Here is an 18,909-nt window from a genome sequence, read left to right as displayed (position 1 = left end):
AAGTTTATTTGTACATAAGCGTATGGTTCCAATACATAAACGTTTCAGGATCTTAAGTTACAATGCCGTCTTGTTTGAATGGATATTTCTTAAATAACTTCTCTTCAAAACAGTATACTAAACTCCCGGTCAACTTATATTCCCAGCCTTTCCCCTGAGTGACCATAAGCTGCCGTCCTTAGCTGATTTCCACAGCTCCTAATCTTTCCAAAACCTAACAGCCACTGCTCCTCTCAAAACCTTATGCGCCACTCCTTTTAAAAAAGGGAATATTCTCTGTCAACTTAGCCACGCCCCTTTTTTCTCCCAAGGGAAGCTGTGTTACCATGGCAACCTACCAAATGCTGCTTCCAGCTAGTTTCCATGTTAGGCTTTTCCTTGCTAATATATAACTCCCTTTTCCCTTAACAAACAAATAAATAAAATCATATCAATAATCTCTGTTTAACACAAAACCTCTCTACAATGTGCTAGGTCTTATTTTCAGAGGATGTCTTATTTTTCCATGAAGAAGAATTCACATTTATAGTTGAACAAAAAAAAAGAAAGAACATTTATCATATACTATACAGTAGTTGTCATCATAAACCAGCATAACCAGACAAACTGTGAATCCTATCAAGAATTTCTTGTTACTACCATTATTTCCATGTACAACAAACTAGGGTATGTACATTTACCAATCCTGCATGTTCTGATTTTCTGTTTGGCGAGCATGTTTCCAAACAAAAACTTTGCTAGGTCTTACTTTCGGGGAGGCCTTATATTAAGTGATTCAGCAAAACCTCTACTAGGTCTTATTTTCAGGGGATGTCTTATTTTCAGGGAATCAGGTGATGAAGTGAACAAGTTTTGAAGAAACATACATGAAAGAATCCAAAAAATATTAAAATTAAAATTCCCAATGAAACCAGAATGTTTATTTATTTATTTATTTATTTACATCGCTTTTACCCCGCCCTCCTCACCCGTAGGGACTCAGGGTGGCTTACAACAGTCGGCAATTTACATTGCCCAGAACACATTCAATAAAACAATAACAAAATCAATAAACATTACAACAATACCACATCAATTAAAAACTATTAAACTCTATTAAAGCGTGAATTATAAAATTTTAAACCGCATAGGTAGTATAATACTTTTTAATTAGTTTATAACAGATTCAATTTTTAATAAAAATCAAGACAAATTATTTACATACTTTACTACAGCAGCCAGAATAGAATATGCAAAAAAATGGAAAATTAAAGAAATACCTAATATGGAAGATTGGATTATAAAAGTCATGGATATGATGAATATGGACATTTTAACATATCACCTAAAAAACAATCAAGCTCATTTAATTAAAAAAAACTGATTGGACATGTTTTAAAGATTACATAAACTCAGAGAACAGTAAAACATTCATTTAAATACGTAGGAGTTGTGAAGAGAGACCAGGCAAAGAAGGAAGAATATCAAGCCTATATCCCAAGAGGAAAAGATTAGAAGTCAACAATTTTCCTTGTTCGTTTGATTCCTTTTGTTTTTCCCCCTTATTTCTTTCCCCCCTTTTTTCCTCTTCTCTCTATGCTTTTATTCCTATTGTTCTAAAATTGAATTGTTCCACCACTTTCAGTGTAAAAAAGAAAAATAGCACATTATTTCTATTTTTAATTATTCTTTTTTTTTAATTTTTTTTGTTTTTATTCTTTGCTATTACCTTATTCTAAATGAAAATGATTTTTTTAAAAAAAACAAACCAAATCTCAGGAGACCAAGCCACTTGCCACATCGGACCTTCGTCTCCTATCCTGGAAGGTGTCCTTTCTGATGTCCATCACCTTAGCGCACTGCCCTTTGGAATTGGCGGCACTCAGGGTTGATTAGCCCTACCTCATCTTTCATAGGGGACGGGTCGTATTTCGCACTGACATCATCTTTCTTCCAAAAGTGGTATCTGCTTTCCATACTAGCCAGGTGGTCATTGTCACAGCCTCTTTTCAGTCTTCCGCTTCACCTTTGGAGAGGTGCTTGCACCTACTAGACGTCAGGAGGGCTCTTCCTTTCTATAGAGAACAAACCCAATCTATCAGAAAATTCTTATGCCCCAGACAAACTGGGTAATTCTGTTTCCTTCCAACGTCTGTCCCATGGGATTGCCTTGGCAATCCCATGGGACAGAATGGAATTAATTATATATATGTTTTTAAGGTTTTTATAATGTGTTTTAACAATGTTATTAACAGATCTGTTTATATTGTTTTGTTTTTATGATTGCAATTTGGGCATTAAATTTTGCCAATTTTTGTAAGCCGCCCTGAGTCCCCTCGGGTGAGAAGGGCGGGGTATAAATGTTGTAAATAAATAAATAATCCAACTTTTCTATCAACTAGCTCGCCAACCTCCCCCAACCTCAGTTCAGCCTCAAGCCATGAGAGGCCTGGCTGCCTCTACATCCTTCCTTTGAGGAATCCCACTGGATGCTATCTGCAGGGCCGCCATATGTGCCAACCCAATGACATTTGTGTCTCATTGCAGACTTGACTCGAGATCTCACTCAGACAATGCATTTAGTAAATCAATCCTTTCCTCTGGTTTGGCTTAACTCACTGACACTGGTTCCACCTATGCAGCATTTTAATATTAATAATAATTGAAACTTGCAAAAAAAATTAAAAGGACTAGTAGCCACTTTAAAGATTAGGTGCAACCTCCTTCCACTGGTTGTGGGTGACAGGAAGTATACATTTCTTTAATATTATCATTGCAAAATATTTATCAGCAATGGTACACTATCAGTTCTTGCTAGGAGTTGATGTTTAACTGATACAACTTAGTGGTCTGTTGGTTAATCTGAACTAGAATCGCTGTTATCTATTGGGCTTAGTACCAGCTTCAATGTTTCTTTTAAAATTAGTAATTAAATTATTTATGTGATGAAAAACCAAAATGTGAATTGATACAGAGAGCTTACATGCATTACTGATGAATGTTAGGTGGACTGAGTGAAAAAAGACTTCTACGAATCAGGACTTTTTTGTGTGTGATCATGTTAGTTTTCAGTGTATCTCCAACGTATGGCCACTTTAAGACAAACCTGTCACAGGATTATTATTTTTTTGGCAAGATTTGTTCAGAGTGTGGGTTGCCTTTGCCTTCCTTTGAGGCTGAGAGAGTTGATATGCCCAAGTTCACCTAGTGTGATCCCATGACCAGCAAGGGGGGCACATGTGCAAATTGTTTGTTTGGATTCAAAGCTTGCTGAAACATGTTGAACTCTTCTCTTTTATAGAAGTCTATCCCTATTAATTCCATCTTATTTTTATCTCATTTTCTGTTAAAGAAATAATACTGTGGGACACATCTACTTCATTAATTGAGATATACCTATACTGCTGAATCAGTTTTTCCATTTTCTTCCTCCCCCCCTTCCCTAAATTATAGGAGGAACTCAAAGACTACCTCGTACAGTTGGAGTGTCTCTAGCAAAAGAACTAATATTTTCTGCACGAGTACTTGATGGCGAAGAAGCAAAATCAATAGGATTGGTTAGTCATGTGGTGGAACAGAATGAAGCTGGGGATGCTGCCTATAGAAGAGCTTTAGCCCTGGCAAGAGAATTTTTATCTCAGGTACAATCAAAGTGTGCAATTTAACCTCTCATATCATTTGCAGTGAGGAAAATGAATAAATAACAAAGGAAGGAATTGTGAAAGCTAATCAAAGTTATAAATAAAGTTTGTTCTGATTAAATAAGCTAAAAATAGACCCCTTATTTATTGATTATAAGTGACTCTTGAGGACAGTCATCTCTTGCTCCATGTTATATCTGTATTTTGAATCCATCTGTATTTTGTTTGCTGTAACTTAATGTTATAACAATGTGAGCTAAAAATGGCTTTTCCATTGTTAAAGGTAAGCCTTCCAGATATGCAATCTAGGCCTCTAGTTCACTTTTGGAAGGAGTGAATGGATGAGGCTATCTTGAAAAGATTGCATTTATTGAATTCTCACATTGGTGAATTTTGTATTTTTTTGCCTCTAGACCTCCCAATTCAAATTGCAAACTATAATCTACAGATTCTCTGCATGAACAAAAAGTATTGAACAGGCATTTTGTAGTTGGAGACCCGAATTCTAAACACAAGCAAATTCCATTAAGTGATGGGATTTGTATGCATGTAAAAGTGTTTTGGTATGTAGCTTTATATACTCTTAAAATAAATGTCATCAGTAAATGTTTATCGTGCTTGGTATTTTTGAGGGGTAACCATCTATTGTCAGGCTCACTTCAAAGGACCAGTCTGAACGCAGATCAAAGATAGCTGCTCTCAAATCCAATCTTTATTGAAGAATACATGACTTTGGAAAAGTCGAGAATGACCTAATGTTTACATACATCCATTTTTATCACCTCTGATGCAACGTAACACCACACGCAAATATCATCATCAAACCCCACCCTCTGGATCACATTACTACTATTCCCACACACTATACCAATTATAATTGTTTATACTTTCAACCCTGAGTTCCCAGGCTCATACTATCTTCTCCCGCCAGGTGCTTTCAGGGTTATTTATGTTATGACGCCAGGTCCAGGGCTCGGAAATTCAGCCCTGGGATCTGGCTCCATGACATGGCGCCCTCGTTTTCTTCATCCTCCTCTTCGGTTCTTCTTTCATCACAATCCTGAAATAAATCAAACAATAACTCTATGTGTCCATTTTGTCCAAAGTCCCCATATACTTTTTCAGTAAGTTGCGATGGAATACTGGGTGTATTTTCCCTAAACTCTTTGGCAATGCCAACTGGAAAGTTACTTCATTGATAACACCCTGTATTCTGAATGGTCCAATATATTTGGGGCCCAATTTTCTCGAAGGTATCCCCAATTTGATGTTTTGGGTACTTAACCACACTAGATCTCCCTTCCCTAATTTATCGCCTTCCACTCTTTTTCTGTCTGCGAACGTTTTATACTTTTTATGTGCCTCCTTTAAGGATGCAGTCACTTGACTCCAGCATTCTAGCATTTGAGCTTTCCATTTCCCTGCCCCTGTTTCTTCATCCTCTGTCCATTTTGGCAACTGGGGCAAAGGCTGTATTTCATACCCGTAAACTACTTCAAAGGGAGTTTTATTTGTTGCTGAATGTATAGTCGAATTAAAAGCTAGTTCCGCAAAAGCCAGCCACCTAGACCAGTCATTTTGTCTCATGTTAGAGTACATTCGAAGGAACTGCCCCAGTGTCTGTTGAGTACGTTCTACTGCCCCGTTTGTCATGGGGTGAAAAGCAGAACTTAGACTCCTTTCTGCTCCTAGCATTTCCAAGAATTTTTCCCAAAATTTTGCTGTGAATTGAACTCCTCTGTCACTGACCACTCTACTGGGACATCCATGAAGTTTGTAAATATGGTTTATGTATAATTCAGCTAGTTTCTCTGCCGATGGTAATTTCGTCAGTGCTATAAAGTGGGCCTGTTTAGAAAACAGGTCTAATACTGTCCAAATATAACGATGTCCTTTGCTAACCGGCAGTTCCCCCACAAAATCCATAGCTACACATTCCCAAGGTCTGGTAGGTTCCGCTACTGTTTGTAATAATCCCATTGGCTTCCCTCCTCTCGATTTATTTCTGGCACAATCGTCACATTGAACAACATGATTCTTTATGTCCTTCCTCATTCCTGGCCACCAGCAATGTTTTGCTATTGCCTTTGTTGTTTTTGTAATTCCTGTATGACCAGCGCTCTGGTTATTGTGAAAACGATGCAAAATCTTAATCCTTAATATTGCTGGGATATACAGTTTCTTGTTCACAAACCAAAATCCCCCCTTCTGCTCCCCCTTTTCTGCGTTGGATGCGATCCACTGATCTCCTTCATAAGACTGTTTCAGTTCTTTTCCCCAACTATTTTCCCCGTCGATTTCAACAATAGCAGTGTTCTCTTTTTGGGTTTGCGCTCTTGTCCTGACAACTAAGCCCCATTGTTTATCAGAGAATATTGTTCCCTCTATGGCTGTGGTTACGCCTTCGTGTTGAGGCATGCGTGAAAGAGCATCTGCCAAGACATTCTGCTTCCCTTGGAAAAATTTTAATTGGAAATCGAACCTGCTGAAGTATTGTGCCCATCTAATTTGTTTGGGGGACAATTTCCGAGGCGATTTTAAATACTGGAGGTTCTTATGGTCAGACCAAATTTCAAATGGGATTCCGCTTCCTTCGAGGAAGTGTTGCCAGCATTCTAAGGCTTTTAATATGGCTAATGCCTCCTTTTCCCATATGGGCCAACATTTTTCAGTTTCACTGAACTTCCGGGACAAATATCCACAAGGTTTTAAGTTCCCATTTTGATCCTTTTGCAATAGTACTGCCCCGTATGCACAGTCTGAAGCATCGCAATGAATTATGAAAGGGCTCCTTATATCGGGGTGTTTTAGGATGGGTTCTTTTGTGAAGCATCCTTTTAGGGTTTCAAATGCCTTTTGGCATTCTGGCGTCCAACTCAGTTTGGCGCCAGGAGCTTTCACTTTTGCTGTCTCCCCTTTCCCTTTTGTTTTTAAAAGTTCAGTAAGGGGCGCGGTTATTTGCGCGAAGCCTTTTATGAAGGATCTATAAAAATTTGCAAACCCCAGAAATGATTGCAATTGCCTCCTAGTTTGAGGTACTCCCCATTCCTTTACGTCTGATACTTTAGACGGATCCATAGCTAACCCTTCTGGAGATATCCGATACCCCAGAAAGTCAATTTGAGTTTTATTAAATTCACATTTGGACAGTTTTGCGTACAGCTTTGCTTCCCTTAGTCTCTGCAAAACTTCCCGGACCAATTCCACGTGCTTTTCTTTATCTTCGCTCACGATCAAGATATCATCAAGGAATATGAATACCCCTCGGTACAACAATGGGTGTAGTATTTCATTTATAAGCTGCATAAAGCAACCGCCGCCATTTTTTAATCCAAATGGCAAAATTTTATATTCAAAATGGCCGAATGCGCAGGAAAATGCAGTTTTCCAAGTATCCTCAGGTTTGATTCTTAATTTATGATATGCTTCAATTAAATCAAGTTTAGTAAATATGCTCCCTTTCTTCAATACGGTGATTAAATCCTTTACTAAGGGCATAGGGTATTTATTGTCCTTAGTAATTGCATTTAAATTTCGATAATCAATGCACAATCTTAGGGAGTTGTCTTTCTTTCTCCTAAATAACACTGGGGCTCCGAGAGGAGAATTGGATGGCTTAATGAAGCCTCGCGCCAGGTTCTTATCGATATATTTCCTCAATTCCTCCTTCTCCTGAACAGACATGGGATACACTTTTGGTTTTGGTAAGTTTGCTCCTGGGGTTATTTCAATTTCTACTTCTATATTCCTCTTGGGAGGTAATTTACTTGCCTCTTTCTGATTGAAAACATCCACAAAGTCTCTGTATTCAGGTGGCAATAGCTGTGGGTCTATTTCACCTGCTTCATCTCCCTCGTCCTCCTCTCCTGCAATTTTGCTTATCTCCCATTGCGTCTGTTGTTCTTTAAATGCTAGGCTCTTTCCTCTCCAATCTACTTCAGGATTTGCCTGTTCGAGCCACGGTATCCCTAATATTACGTGGTATGTGGCGATAGGGGCTATCACAAAGGATATTCTTCCTTCCCATTTGCCTATTTTACATGGGACCCCCCGTATTTCCTTTGTAGATACTTCCCCAGCCGCAACTGATCCATCTAGCTGCGAAAATGCAATTGGGGAGTCAAGCAACATCTGCTGGCATTTCAGCGCTCCTGCTAGTTCCGGAGTTATAATGTTCCTAGAACAACCACAATCCACGAATGCCCTGCAGGTGGCCCGGTTCTCTAGCCCCGATAGGCAAATTGGCACTACTAGCATGCGTTTGTCTCGACTCACCAGCCTTTCCGAAGATTTTGGGGCTTGCACCTCCTCCTCCGCACGCCTCCCGGTTGCTGGCTTGGGCTTTGAGGGTTTTGGCGGCTCCCCCTTCCGGGCCCAACATTCTGCTGCTCGATGACCCGTCTTCCCACACACAAAGCATCCCGGTTTGGGTTTGTTGTCATCTCCTCTGAAGGGGATCCCCGGCCTCCCTCCGGGCTTTTCTTGCTTCCTCATTTCTCCTCGACCTCTCGCCACCGGTCTTTGCTGGCCGCCGCTGCCCCTGAAGCGCTTTACTTGGGCCAGGGTGGATTCAACGCGCCCCGCTAGTTGGATCCAGCCCTGGAGTGTTTCGGGGTCATCTCTGTGCGCTGCCCAGCTAAAAACCTCGGGGCGTAGTCCCTCTTTAAATATCTCCACTTTGGTCACTTCAGACCACTCTGGTACCCTTTCCGCGAGGTGGAGGAATTCCTCTGCGTACTCGGGCACCGTTTTGTCCCTCTGCTTTATTCCTTTAAGCTGGTCTCGAGCCCTCAGTTGCTCTAGCCGGTCTCTGAACCGGTTTTCTAGTGCGGCGAGGAAGCGGGGCACTGACCTCAGGCATGGGTCGCGTCTGGCATGTAGTTGTACATACCAGCTGGCAGCTCCTCTCTTTAGTGTGTTGCCGATGGCTCGAACCATGCTTGCTTCGGAGGGGAATGTGTGTGCATTATCTTCCATGTATCCTCTGATGCTAATGAGAAAAAAGTTCAATTCAGATGATTCCCCTCCGTATTCTAGTTTGAGATCTTCCCTCCTTTGCATCCACTCTGCGGCCCGTTGATGCTGTCTGGGGGGCATGGGGAAGGGTTGCATCGGGTTTCCTTGGGCGGCCCCTTTGAACACGCCGCGCCCCACTCCGGTAGTCGTTCTGCGCGGCTCCCGACATTCTGCCGCTGCTGTCGGCCCTTCCACCCATCCGAATGCGGGCCTCGCTGTAGTCCCCGCACCTCGCCTTTCCTCGTCGTACGGCACATCCTCCTCCTCTTCCTGGATCTCCGGCTCCTCTCCGCCTTCGTCTGCTAATCCACTGGACCCGATCCCTGGCCCCAGTGGCCTTTCCACCCCGACACCCATTCGGGGGGTTGGAAGTTCTGTTGGAGTTGGCGGCCTCAGAGTTCCCAGAGCTTGCTGGCGCTCCATTTCGCGGGCCATTCTGTCTCGGAACTCCAGCTCCCGCCAGTATTCCTCATCTCCCTCGTCCCTCGCCGCCACGGGACTCTGCGTTGATGCGCGCTGGCCCCTCTGGCTCCAATCTCCTTCTTTACTTGGCTCTCTCTCGGCGCCATATCGGATGGGCTCTTTTTGGAGATTCTCTTCCAATAGTGGGACCAACCTCCCCACGGTTTCCGACAGCCTGGATAAATTAGTTTCCAGGATGGATAACCGCAGGGCTACGGTCTCTGGCATGCTTCCTCCAGATCCCCAACTGGTTTCTGCAGCCGCAGAGACGCCTCTTCCTCCTCTGGGAATCCTCTGAGTCACGCCGTTCGGCCTGGGGTACCCCGTAGAGGAAGCTACGGCTTGCAACGTCTCTTCTCCCAACGGCCGGGCCCCTGCTCCATTTGGGCTTTGATCTCCTTCTCCACTCATTATCACTTCACTGCGAATCCGCAGGAGGGTGAGAACGGGATTCTCGACTTAAATGTCAGGCTCACTTCAAAGGACCAGTCTGAACGCAGATCAAAGATAGCTGCTCTCAAATCCAATCTTTATTGAAGAATACATGACTTTGGAAAAGTCGAGAATGACCTAATGTTTACATACATCCATTTTTATCACCTCTGATGCAACGTAACACCACACGCAAATATCATCATCAAACCCCACCCTCTGGATCACATTACTACTATTCCCACACACTATACCAATTATAATTGTTTATACTTTCAACCCTGAGTTCCCAGGCTCATACTATCTTCTCCCGCCAGGTGCTTTCAGGGTTATTTATGTTATGACGCCAGGTCCAGGGCTCGGAAATTCAGCCCTGGGATCTGGCTCCATGACAATCTATTGTGAACTTATTTGGCTTGTATCCAGTTATTCAATCACAGGTACCAAGTGGAACCAATAGTTGTCTCAGGATGTAATTTGCAAAATGCACGTGGGCTTTTTTCTGCTATTCGTTGTCCAGTAGAATTTTATGAAATGTTGTGTTACTGTTCGGACATATTTTATCAGACATGGATAAATGAAACCGTAGATACCAATACTGCCGATACGGGGGGTCATACTGTACTTTTATTCCATAGATAGTTATAAACAGGATATAACTAGCAGAATGAGATTGTTGCAAGCTAGGACAACATTCTGGTGATATAATACAACTCACTTTTATATGCCCACCTACCTCCTTCCAGCAGTTCTTATGTACCAAGAACCTCCACATTTGTTCATGCATGTGGAGATTTTCAAGCATTTACCTGTCCAAAAATAACCTTATTCTGTTCCTTCGCAGATTTTGAATCAGCATGCTTCCATTAATGCTTTTTAAAGTGTTGCTAAATTTCATACATCTGTTTCTTTGTAGCAGTAATTCTTTAACTGTGGTTCACTACTCACTAGGAGTTTAAGGTCTTGACATTATCAAGTTAAAATTAACCTTCAACACTTCAGTACAAACTTCTGAACAGAAAAATTAAGGGAATGGGCAAATGCTTATATCTGAAAAAAAGAGTGTATCTAACACAGATGAAAGAGTTTAAATTCTTTTGAACAGCTTCCTGTGTAGTAGTTGTAACCATAAAGAAAAATGGTGGTAAAAATAGAAACAAAGAAGCCAAAATGGTAGTAACTATTCTGAATATTAAATAGTGCAAGTTGTTTGAAGGTTCTCTCAGGAATACCTCCATTATGCTCCTCAGGGGCCCTGTTCTGTGGGCCCTCATCAAATGAAGTCAGGGAGGTAATGGCACCTTAGATGTGGAAAAATTGCCTGAGACAGGGTTCAGTTGTGACTATCTTTCTGGTTTTTTTTTTTTTGGTTGAAGAAGAATTTTTGTCTAGGACTTTTGAACAATGTGTGTTTAAAAAAACACTCCAAGAAAATATATATTATGGGGCAACAATGCAAAGTTAGTTATGTTAAACAAAAAGGATTGTGTCATCTAATAATCTTGCTATAGGAATCAACAAGCATTTCTGCAATAGTGGCCTTTAATGTTGGAAACTAAGAAATAGGACACTGTAACACAATTTGGGCATGGTTGATGTCTTAACGTAATTCCCAGACTGAAGTCTGATTGTTTTAACTTAGCAATTTTGTCATGCCTTAAATTCTATAACCATATTTTCTGTGTGTCTATCAATAAATTATTAAAAGCCAATAAGTTGCTTTACTGTAAGTTCTAATTCAGGTTTTACTTTGTAAGGACCTCTGAGGAGTGCACGTCTCCTTCCTTCATTTTCAGTCTTGTATTTTGAAGGAGCATGCATTTCAGTGCTTGTGGGAAGCACTAGTAAAAGAACATGTATAAGTATATACAAATATTTTGCAGAAAATACATTCAACATTCTGGACTGTTGTATTCAAGCTGTTTTTTTTATGTTGAGCATGCAAAAATTCTGTTTAAAGATTAAAGCTTAAAATCTTTTATATGGTTTTGTGTTTCATGGTCTTTTCCCAGATAGAAGTATTGTTTCTGTGTTGATAAATAGCACCATCAGATACTATGAATGTTACAATGCAATGCATACTTTTTAACATTTTAAATCACAAATCTTTTTTTTTTATTTAAACGTATCACAAAACTTGATTACAAAACTTATATCTCTCTTTTTAATTTTAGGGACCAGTAGCAATGAGAGTTGCAAAATTGGCCATCAATCAAGGAATGGAAGTAAGGAAACCTGTTTTTCCTGCTATCTAAACATACTCTTTAAAGAACAAAGCAGATGTTGAGAACAGTGCAACTTGGGTTTTTATCAAATTCTGTAAAGCAGAGGCTGTAAGGATTATTTAAAGCTGGGGGGGGGGAGTTATGAGTGCTGAATCTCTCCTCTGAAATTGTTTCTCTCTCTAAGCATTATTCCCTTCTTGGTGTTGCTTCATGTCTCAGAGCACCACTGTGACAAGCATTGGCTAGAAAGAAATGTTATTTTAGGGTTGAACTCTATTTTGTGCTGTTTTCGAGTTTCTCCAGTGTTAATAGTTTTTCATTTTTTTTTGTTTCACAGGTTGATCTTCTAACAGGTTTAGCAATTGAAGAGGCATGTTATGCTCAGGTATGTAATTGTGCCCCTTCAAAGCCCCCCCCCCACACACACACAGACTTCCTCGTGTGTTATGTCAGTATTTCTTCCATCTCTGAATATAAATAATCTGTGATGTTTATTTTAATTGCTATATCCTGAATATTAAACTAATTAGCACTATTTTTAGTGCATAAGTTTGCTAGCAGCATCTAGAGATATGTCATTTGAGAATTTGTTCTTATATTATGCTTCATCCTTTTAGGATCTTTCTAGTGAAATAAATAGGCAGTATTCTATGATTAGGTAGGATGCTTTATTAGCATCTTTGAGAATGCAGTAGTATTGCCAAAGCCCAGAAAAAAAAGGATTCTAATAGTATCTCAGAAGATAAGCGAAGCCACAGCTCTTAATCTTGGGATTCTGTAAAATGGTCCAACATTCGTCCCTATCTCCAGGTACTTGAGGGGCAGGAAACAAGGAAAGGAAGGGCTACTGTTGGGGAAAGATCCACCTTTCTTTGTAGTCTGATGCTATCATTAGCTTGGAATGGACTTCAGCTTCGAACAAGCCAATTAGGTTGTTTGCTGAATTTAGTTCATAATAGCTTACTTTATGCAACCACATTTAAAAATAAGCCTGAAAATATTCATTCCTTGCTAGTCAGGTGCTGTCTGTCTTTACTTTGTTGAAAGTGCTAGATTGAGGAAGAGACAAAAGCTTCCTAATCTGCTTACTTTTGACCAAATAAACAAGTTATTATATAAGTTCTTATTTATTTTCACTCAAATGGAACTCAAAGCAATTATATTTATCTTCATGGATATGGTCTCAATGTGGAAGGGGCATTGTATGTGAAACTGTTTTCAGTGTTTTAGTCCTTCCAGTGACACTCAACAAAACTTTGACTATAGGGGAGTATGACTGATTTATAGCAGCTGCGTAGTAGTTTATAATTATGGCTCAATATAGTGTTTCCGAACTTGCTTTCTGTAAATTACTCCTAAAATGTAACATGCAAATGGAGAGTCAATGTTTGCATGGAATTGTGACTGACTTGTAATGTGGGCACTGAAAATGATTTTCTTTATTTTAGACTATCCCAACAAAAGACAGAATTGAAGGCCTTCTTGCTTTTAAAGAAAAAAGACCCCCTCGCTACAAGGGAGAGTAGGGGGGGGGGGAACCAGATGCCTTTTAAAATGCAAATGAAATTGACATACTGCTGGAAGGAATTCCAGCTGTCTTTTTGCCTCACAATATGGAATATTGCAACCATGAAAGTAAATGTAATTTCCCATACGTTTATCGCTGTAATGTACTTAAATATGTATTTAGCCTTAAAGATTCTGAAGGCTTCTTTGTGTATTTGCAAAATCATTGATCTGTTCAGCACTTTATTCCATATGTTTGAATTTGCATACCTTGTCCGTTAAATACATAAATGCATAATATACACAAAACTAAAAGTGACCATTAAATGTCTAAGTCTTCTGCTCTTGTGATGAAATAATTTTATTTTGCACACAAAAAATGTGACATATAGAATTTCTAAATGAATCATGTTTCTTCTAATGGTGAATGTATAAATTTAATAATAAAGGTAACTGAATTGAGAAGAATGAGTGATGAAGCAATCGTATTCTAATGATACATAAAATTAACCTGGAAACTATTGCAACTGTTCTTTTCAGTGGTTTTTCATTGTTACATATTATCCCCAGCTAGGACATAGAATGACTCCTGCCTGACCATCACTTGGAGGACCACCATCAGTGAGAATTTATAACAGTGGGTTAGATGGTCTAATAGTCTGATCCAGTATGAGTCATGTGCTCTTGCATCATCCTAATGATATACAGGGTTAGAACCCATCTAAGACCCTCTGTAACAGCTGCATGACGTACATAGCTGACTTGGGTTAATGTGGCCTTGAATTGTGTTAACAAAAGTTGCAGGAAACTCCAGAGCTTCCCTATGTTTTGAATGAACGTAAATAGTTATGCTATGCATGAAAATGGCAGTATGTTTTGCTCAATGGTTGAAGTAACACTAGCTGGAGCAACGAGGCAATCAAGGAAAGGGAGAAGGAGGGAGTGACAGTGGTAAGTGGCCTTGAAATGATATTGTTCAAAGACTATTAACATGTATATAGTAATATAATAATGATGATGATGATGATGATGATGATGATGATGATGATGATGTTGATAAGAAGAAGAAGTTTATTTGTATCCCGCCTCCATCTCCCCCGAAGGGGACTCGGGGCGGGTCACAGAAATATCAGATACAAAAACAATAACGATATACAATAAATCAACAAACAATAATATATACACGCTGTCTACTGCAATGTACATTTTTTTTATTGTTCACTGGTGCTTTAAAAGACACTGCTGTCTTTTTTCTTGCTAATTGAGCCATGTCTCCACAGGAATTTGTGCAGAGGGTTATAGAATTTTCTTATGCAGCAAATGTCTTTTCATTTCTTATAATTATAGCTTGCTGGTCTGAAAAGTTTCGCAACTGTTTTTTTTCCGGTAATACTGGTAGGAGATTAAGTAAGAGCTTCTCGCTCATATTATTGCTCAACAACTTCAAACACCATTGTTATGGGCTGAGATTCGATGTGCCATGCATTCCTTTGGCTGTCTTTGTTCCTTTGACCTTTATACTAGTTTGGCTCATCAAGCGATCTTGTAAAAATGAATGTGTTTTCTCTTGCAAACAATGCCAGGAACCACTTGACTTGCATTTTTGATTCCAGCTTTAATAGCAGGCGTACATAATGAACAACAGGAATAATGAACAAACTTTGCCATGATTATGTTTACTGTATCAGAAAGCAAGAACTTCAGAACTGCTTCTTAAAACTCGAAGACAAGTGTATCTTCCTTGATATCAAGCTTAATAAGAGTTGGCAAGAACTGCTGATCACATGGGTTCATTCCCGTCTTAGGAAAGGTCAGCATATGGTACAAACACTTCTTCTGTATTATGTAGCCTTGTACTCTGATCACATAACACATGTTTTAGAATACATTATGCAATGTTATGCTTCTGATTAATGACTGCTTACACAAGAAGTTTTTCATTAGCCCAAATCTTCCTGTTCTGGGAATGATTAACTTTGTGACATAACTCTCATCACATAAATATGAAAGACTCCAACTTGACTTCAAACTCATGTTTCAGGAATAACTGAACAAATGTGATTAACATATGGCTTCAGCTTCAGAGTTGAAAACAGATCTTTGCATTTGAGAAAAGATTAAAGATGACTTATTGTTTTGTGGTCAAATTGTCAACCATTATTAATTTTCCGAAATAGTGACAGCAGCAATTCATTTAGCACTTCCTGTGACTCCCAACCATATAAGGATTTACAAGTGGTAAAACTGTTAAAATTTTATCTTAAAAAGTCAACTGTTCTTTGCTCAACAATGATGGTTCAGAATTTTCATCTGGCATTCACTATTCAAATATCATTTCTTTGCAGAATTTGTATAGTGCCTTTCTTCAAAAGGGGACTCAAGGCAGCTAACAATAATGGAGGAAGAAGAAGGAAGGAAAATCAATTATTAAAAGATAATTAAATTAAAAGCCCTCTTGAAAATTTATTTATTTATTATTTATTTATTTGCGACATTTATATACCGCCCTTCTCACCCCGAAGGGGACTCAGGGCAGTTTACAAGTATATATACATACAATATATTATATTATACAACTATATCGCAATATTATTAGTAATATTGCATGTAATATAAATATACAATTATAATAGTGAATTATAATTATTATTACATTGTATTACAATGCCACACCAAGAAACATCCTGCAGAGGTAGCTGGTATCAAGTCAGCAGCTGGCCAATGGCCAAAGAATTAGCTGAATGAAGAATATATTTTTAACTGCTAGTGGAAGAACAAAAAGAAAAGAGCCAGGTTAGACATACCCAGCCAGGAGTTCTAGGCTGGGCATCCTATTAATGGAACACTCAGGTATAATTCAACCTGAAACTGCATGTGTTGTTGCAGAGGTTACTGCTAGTCTCCTCCTTCCCTCCACATAATCAAAGTTGCTATAATCATTTCATGTCTGGCTCTAGGGACACAGATGTTTTTTCCAGTATCGCTCTCCATTCACCACCGGTCATGGAACATTTGTGGGAAGGTGGCACAGTGGTTCTGCAAGAGGTACAGTGCATGCAAAGGGATCTTGTAGCACTTTAGAGAGAGAATGAAGCAGACTATGCTACACTGAACAATATAAGATTCCTCCCCTATTGTCTGAGCAGTCAGCCAGAAAGCCCTCCCTCCTATCCCCACCAAATGTGATCTTGAATGTGGTCAAACCTAAAGAGAGGTTTCTGAAGACTGGGAACGTAGTCATAGGAGAAGATAGGCTGTCTGACAGCCTGCACCCGACCTATGTAGCACTTTGAATTGCACTTAGAAATCACTGTATCCAGTTTTCAGTTTAGTGCTGTTTTAAATTGTTTCAAAGAAGGGTTGGTAAAGGTCCAGAGATCAGTCCCCAACCTTAGATCCTATTGTGAGACACACATATCTCAAAATCAGAAATGGTTAGATGTCTATTTTCAGATTTATAAAACTCCTTATTGGTTTTGGGGAATAAGATAAGGCATGGGAGAGAATCACTACTGGAGCTATTAGGATGTATATTTATAGTTGTAAATATACCTTAGAGGGTAGACAGAGTATGTAAATATTAAATATCTAAAATTGAAAGCAAAGGTTTAGTTTCTCCGTACTGAGAATGATTCTTTACATCTGATTTTAATTTTTGGTAAAACGCTAAATGCAGTAAAAAAACAGTAAATGACACTAGCTGAGGCGTTAATAGTGCAGAAATAGATTTGCACACTCTGAAGAGTAGTCCATATGCAGTGCACCCATGTTTCATTTTATATCTGATTCCTCTTAAGAAAGGGTTGTGTGCCTTCAAGTCATTTCCTACTTATGGCAACACGTGGTTTTCTGGACAAGATTTGTTCAGAGGGGCTTGCCTTTGCATTCCTCTGAGACGGAGAGAGTATAAGTTACCCAAAGCCACCCAATGCGTTTCAAATCTTATTCTCCAGGGCCATAGTCCAGTGCTGAAACCACTACAACATACTGACTCTCAATCTCAAGAATTGGCAAAATAGTATGTGATGAGAATAAATTTATAGAAGTTGTACTAGAAGTCTAGTCCACTGAAAATTGCCAATGTGTTACACGGAATGAATGAGCTATATGCATGTGTGTGTGTGTTTGGTTGTACCGCCTTTATAAGCCTCAAAATTCAACTTTTTAGTTGTAATGCATATTTTACTATTGAAGCTTCAGGTCAAATGTTTTATCTTCACATTGTATTGTGAATGCCTTCACAATTCACATTAGACTATCTTCCAGGGTGGGGATTTTACGGCCCTCCAGGAATTGCAGGACTGCAACACCTAGTTTTCCTCACTATTGCCTATACTGGCTACAGATGCTGGGATGAGCAATCCAAGAAAAGTCACACCTTTTGTTTGTGAAAATGAGCACAATCCACTATCTATTAACATAGGAAGGAGAGTCCTACATTTATCTCACTGCCCAAGGAGATACGCATCTTTTCTTCACATTTGTATCAGAAACGTCAGCACCACTTTTAGCCTAAATGACGTTGTGCTCTTCGTTTCTGATTAAATGTTTGTCTGGTCTGGAGAACTGTCTGCTCCAACAACTGTCACTGCAGTGAGTAAGACTTACTCATGAGAATTGTCCATCAAGCAGCTATTTATGAAAAGGATAAATGATTTGTATAAGAAACTCAAGATCTAGCAACCATATTCTGCTGGGAGAGGCGGTTTAGGAATGCTCCCATGTTACCTTATGTGTTCCATTCCACAGAGTAAGCACAGCCAAAAGCAGATAAAAAAGTTAAACATTGACTTCAAGTGTGTTCTCAAGCGCTTGGGCAATGCCTGTCTCTGCATTCTGGTTCCAGCAAGCCGTAACAGCAGTGGACAGAAAAGCAGGCAATTCTTTTGCTACCCTCTGCAGCTCTCTTTATAGCGAAGGGTCTCTCCCCCGCCTGCCGCCTTTGCCCTGAGTCTACGTGCAGAGCCAGTTCTGGTCTTTCAACAACGATGACGAAATGTCATGCCTTTCTTCCTGGAATAGTATGCCGATAAGAGCCCACTTGTTATGCTGTGGTTTGAGATGAACTCCAGGAAGGGTTTCAAAACACAGTGTCACAATTCGTTCGGGTTTCTCTAGCAACCAAGTCATTACAGAAGCCTTTGAGATAAAAAGAGAAGGGATGATAATATTTTCCCCCTTCGTTGTGGGTTAGCTGTTTTCCTCTTACCAGGATATGACTACCTAGACCTTTAACTTTTACATAATCTCAGATTATTGTGGTTATAATGGCCTAGTAATGCTGTTCCTGCCTATCTGTATGAAAAACAACCACTTGTGTGGTAGAGAATCATCAGGCTGCTGTACTCTACTGTAAAAAGGTGGATTTTTTTAATCATTTGAGGTCCTTTTTAAAAAGACTGGGAGAAAGCTATGTCCTGTTAAATTGAAAGGTATAGTGTGCCCCTTCTACACAGCTGTATACAATCCAGATTATCTGCTTTGAAGTGGATTAAAAAGATAATCTACTTCAAAGCAGATAATCTGGATTATCTGCCTTGATATTTCAGATTATATGGCAGTGTGGAAGGGCCCACAGTGAACATTCTAAATATTATATGAAAATACTTTCTATTGCTTTAATCAGTAATAGCCATGATCTCTGAACT

General features: G+C 39.5%; 1 protein-coding gene across 3 annotated transcripts in view; it reads left to right on the top strand.

The window, feature by feature from the left end:
• The window catches only part of auh (AU RNA binding methylglutaconyl-CoA hydratase), a 94,491-nt gene extending 80,048 nt beyond the window's left edge, over nt 1-14,443 (top strand). For all 3 annotated transcript variants that reach the window (XM_016990773.2, XM_062972116.1, XM_062972115.1), the window contains 4 exons: nt 3,433-3,620; nt 11,705-11,755; nt 12,093-12,140; nt 13,204-14,443. In XM_016990773.2, the coding sequence (XP_016846262.2) occupies nt 3,433-3,620; nt 11,705-11,755; nt 12,093-12,140; nt 13,204-13,281 (365 nt within the window). In that variant the 3' untranslated portion in view covers nt 13,282-14,443. The remainder of the gene's footprint in view (nt 1-3,432; nt 3,621-11,704; nt 11,756-12,092; nt 12,141-13,203) is intronic.
• The last annotated feature ends 4,466 nt before the right edge of the window (nt 14,444-18,909 follow it).

Source organism: Anolis carolinensis, chromosome 2 (assembly GCF_035594765.1).
Source record: "Anolis carolinensis isolate JA03-04 chromosome 2, rAnoCar3.1.pri, whole genome shotgun sequence".
NCBI classification, from domain to species: domain Eukaryota; kingdom Metazoa; phylum Chordata; class Lepidosauria; order Squamata; family Dactyloidae; genus Anolis; species Anolis carolinensis.
Note: the sequence above shows the minus strand (reverse complement) of the source record. Positions and strands in the feature narration are given on the sequence as shown.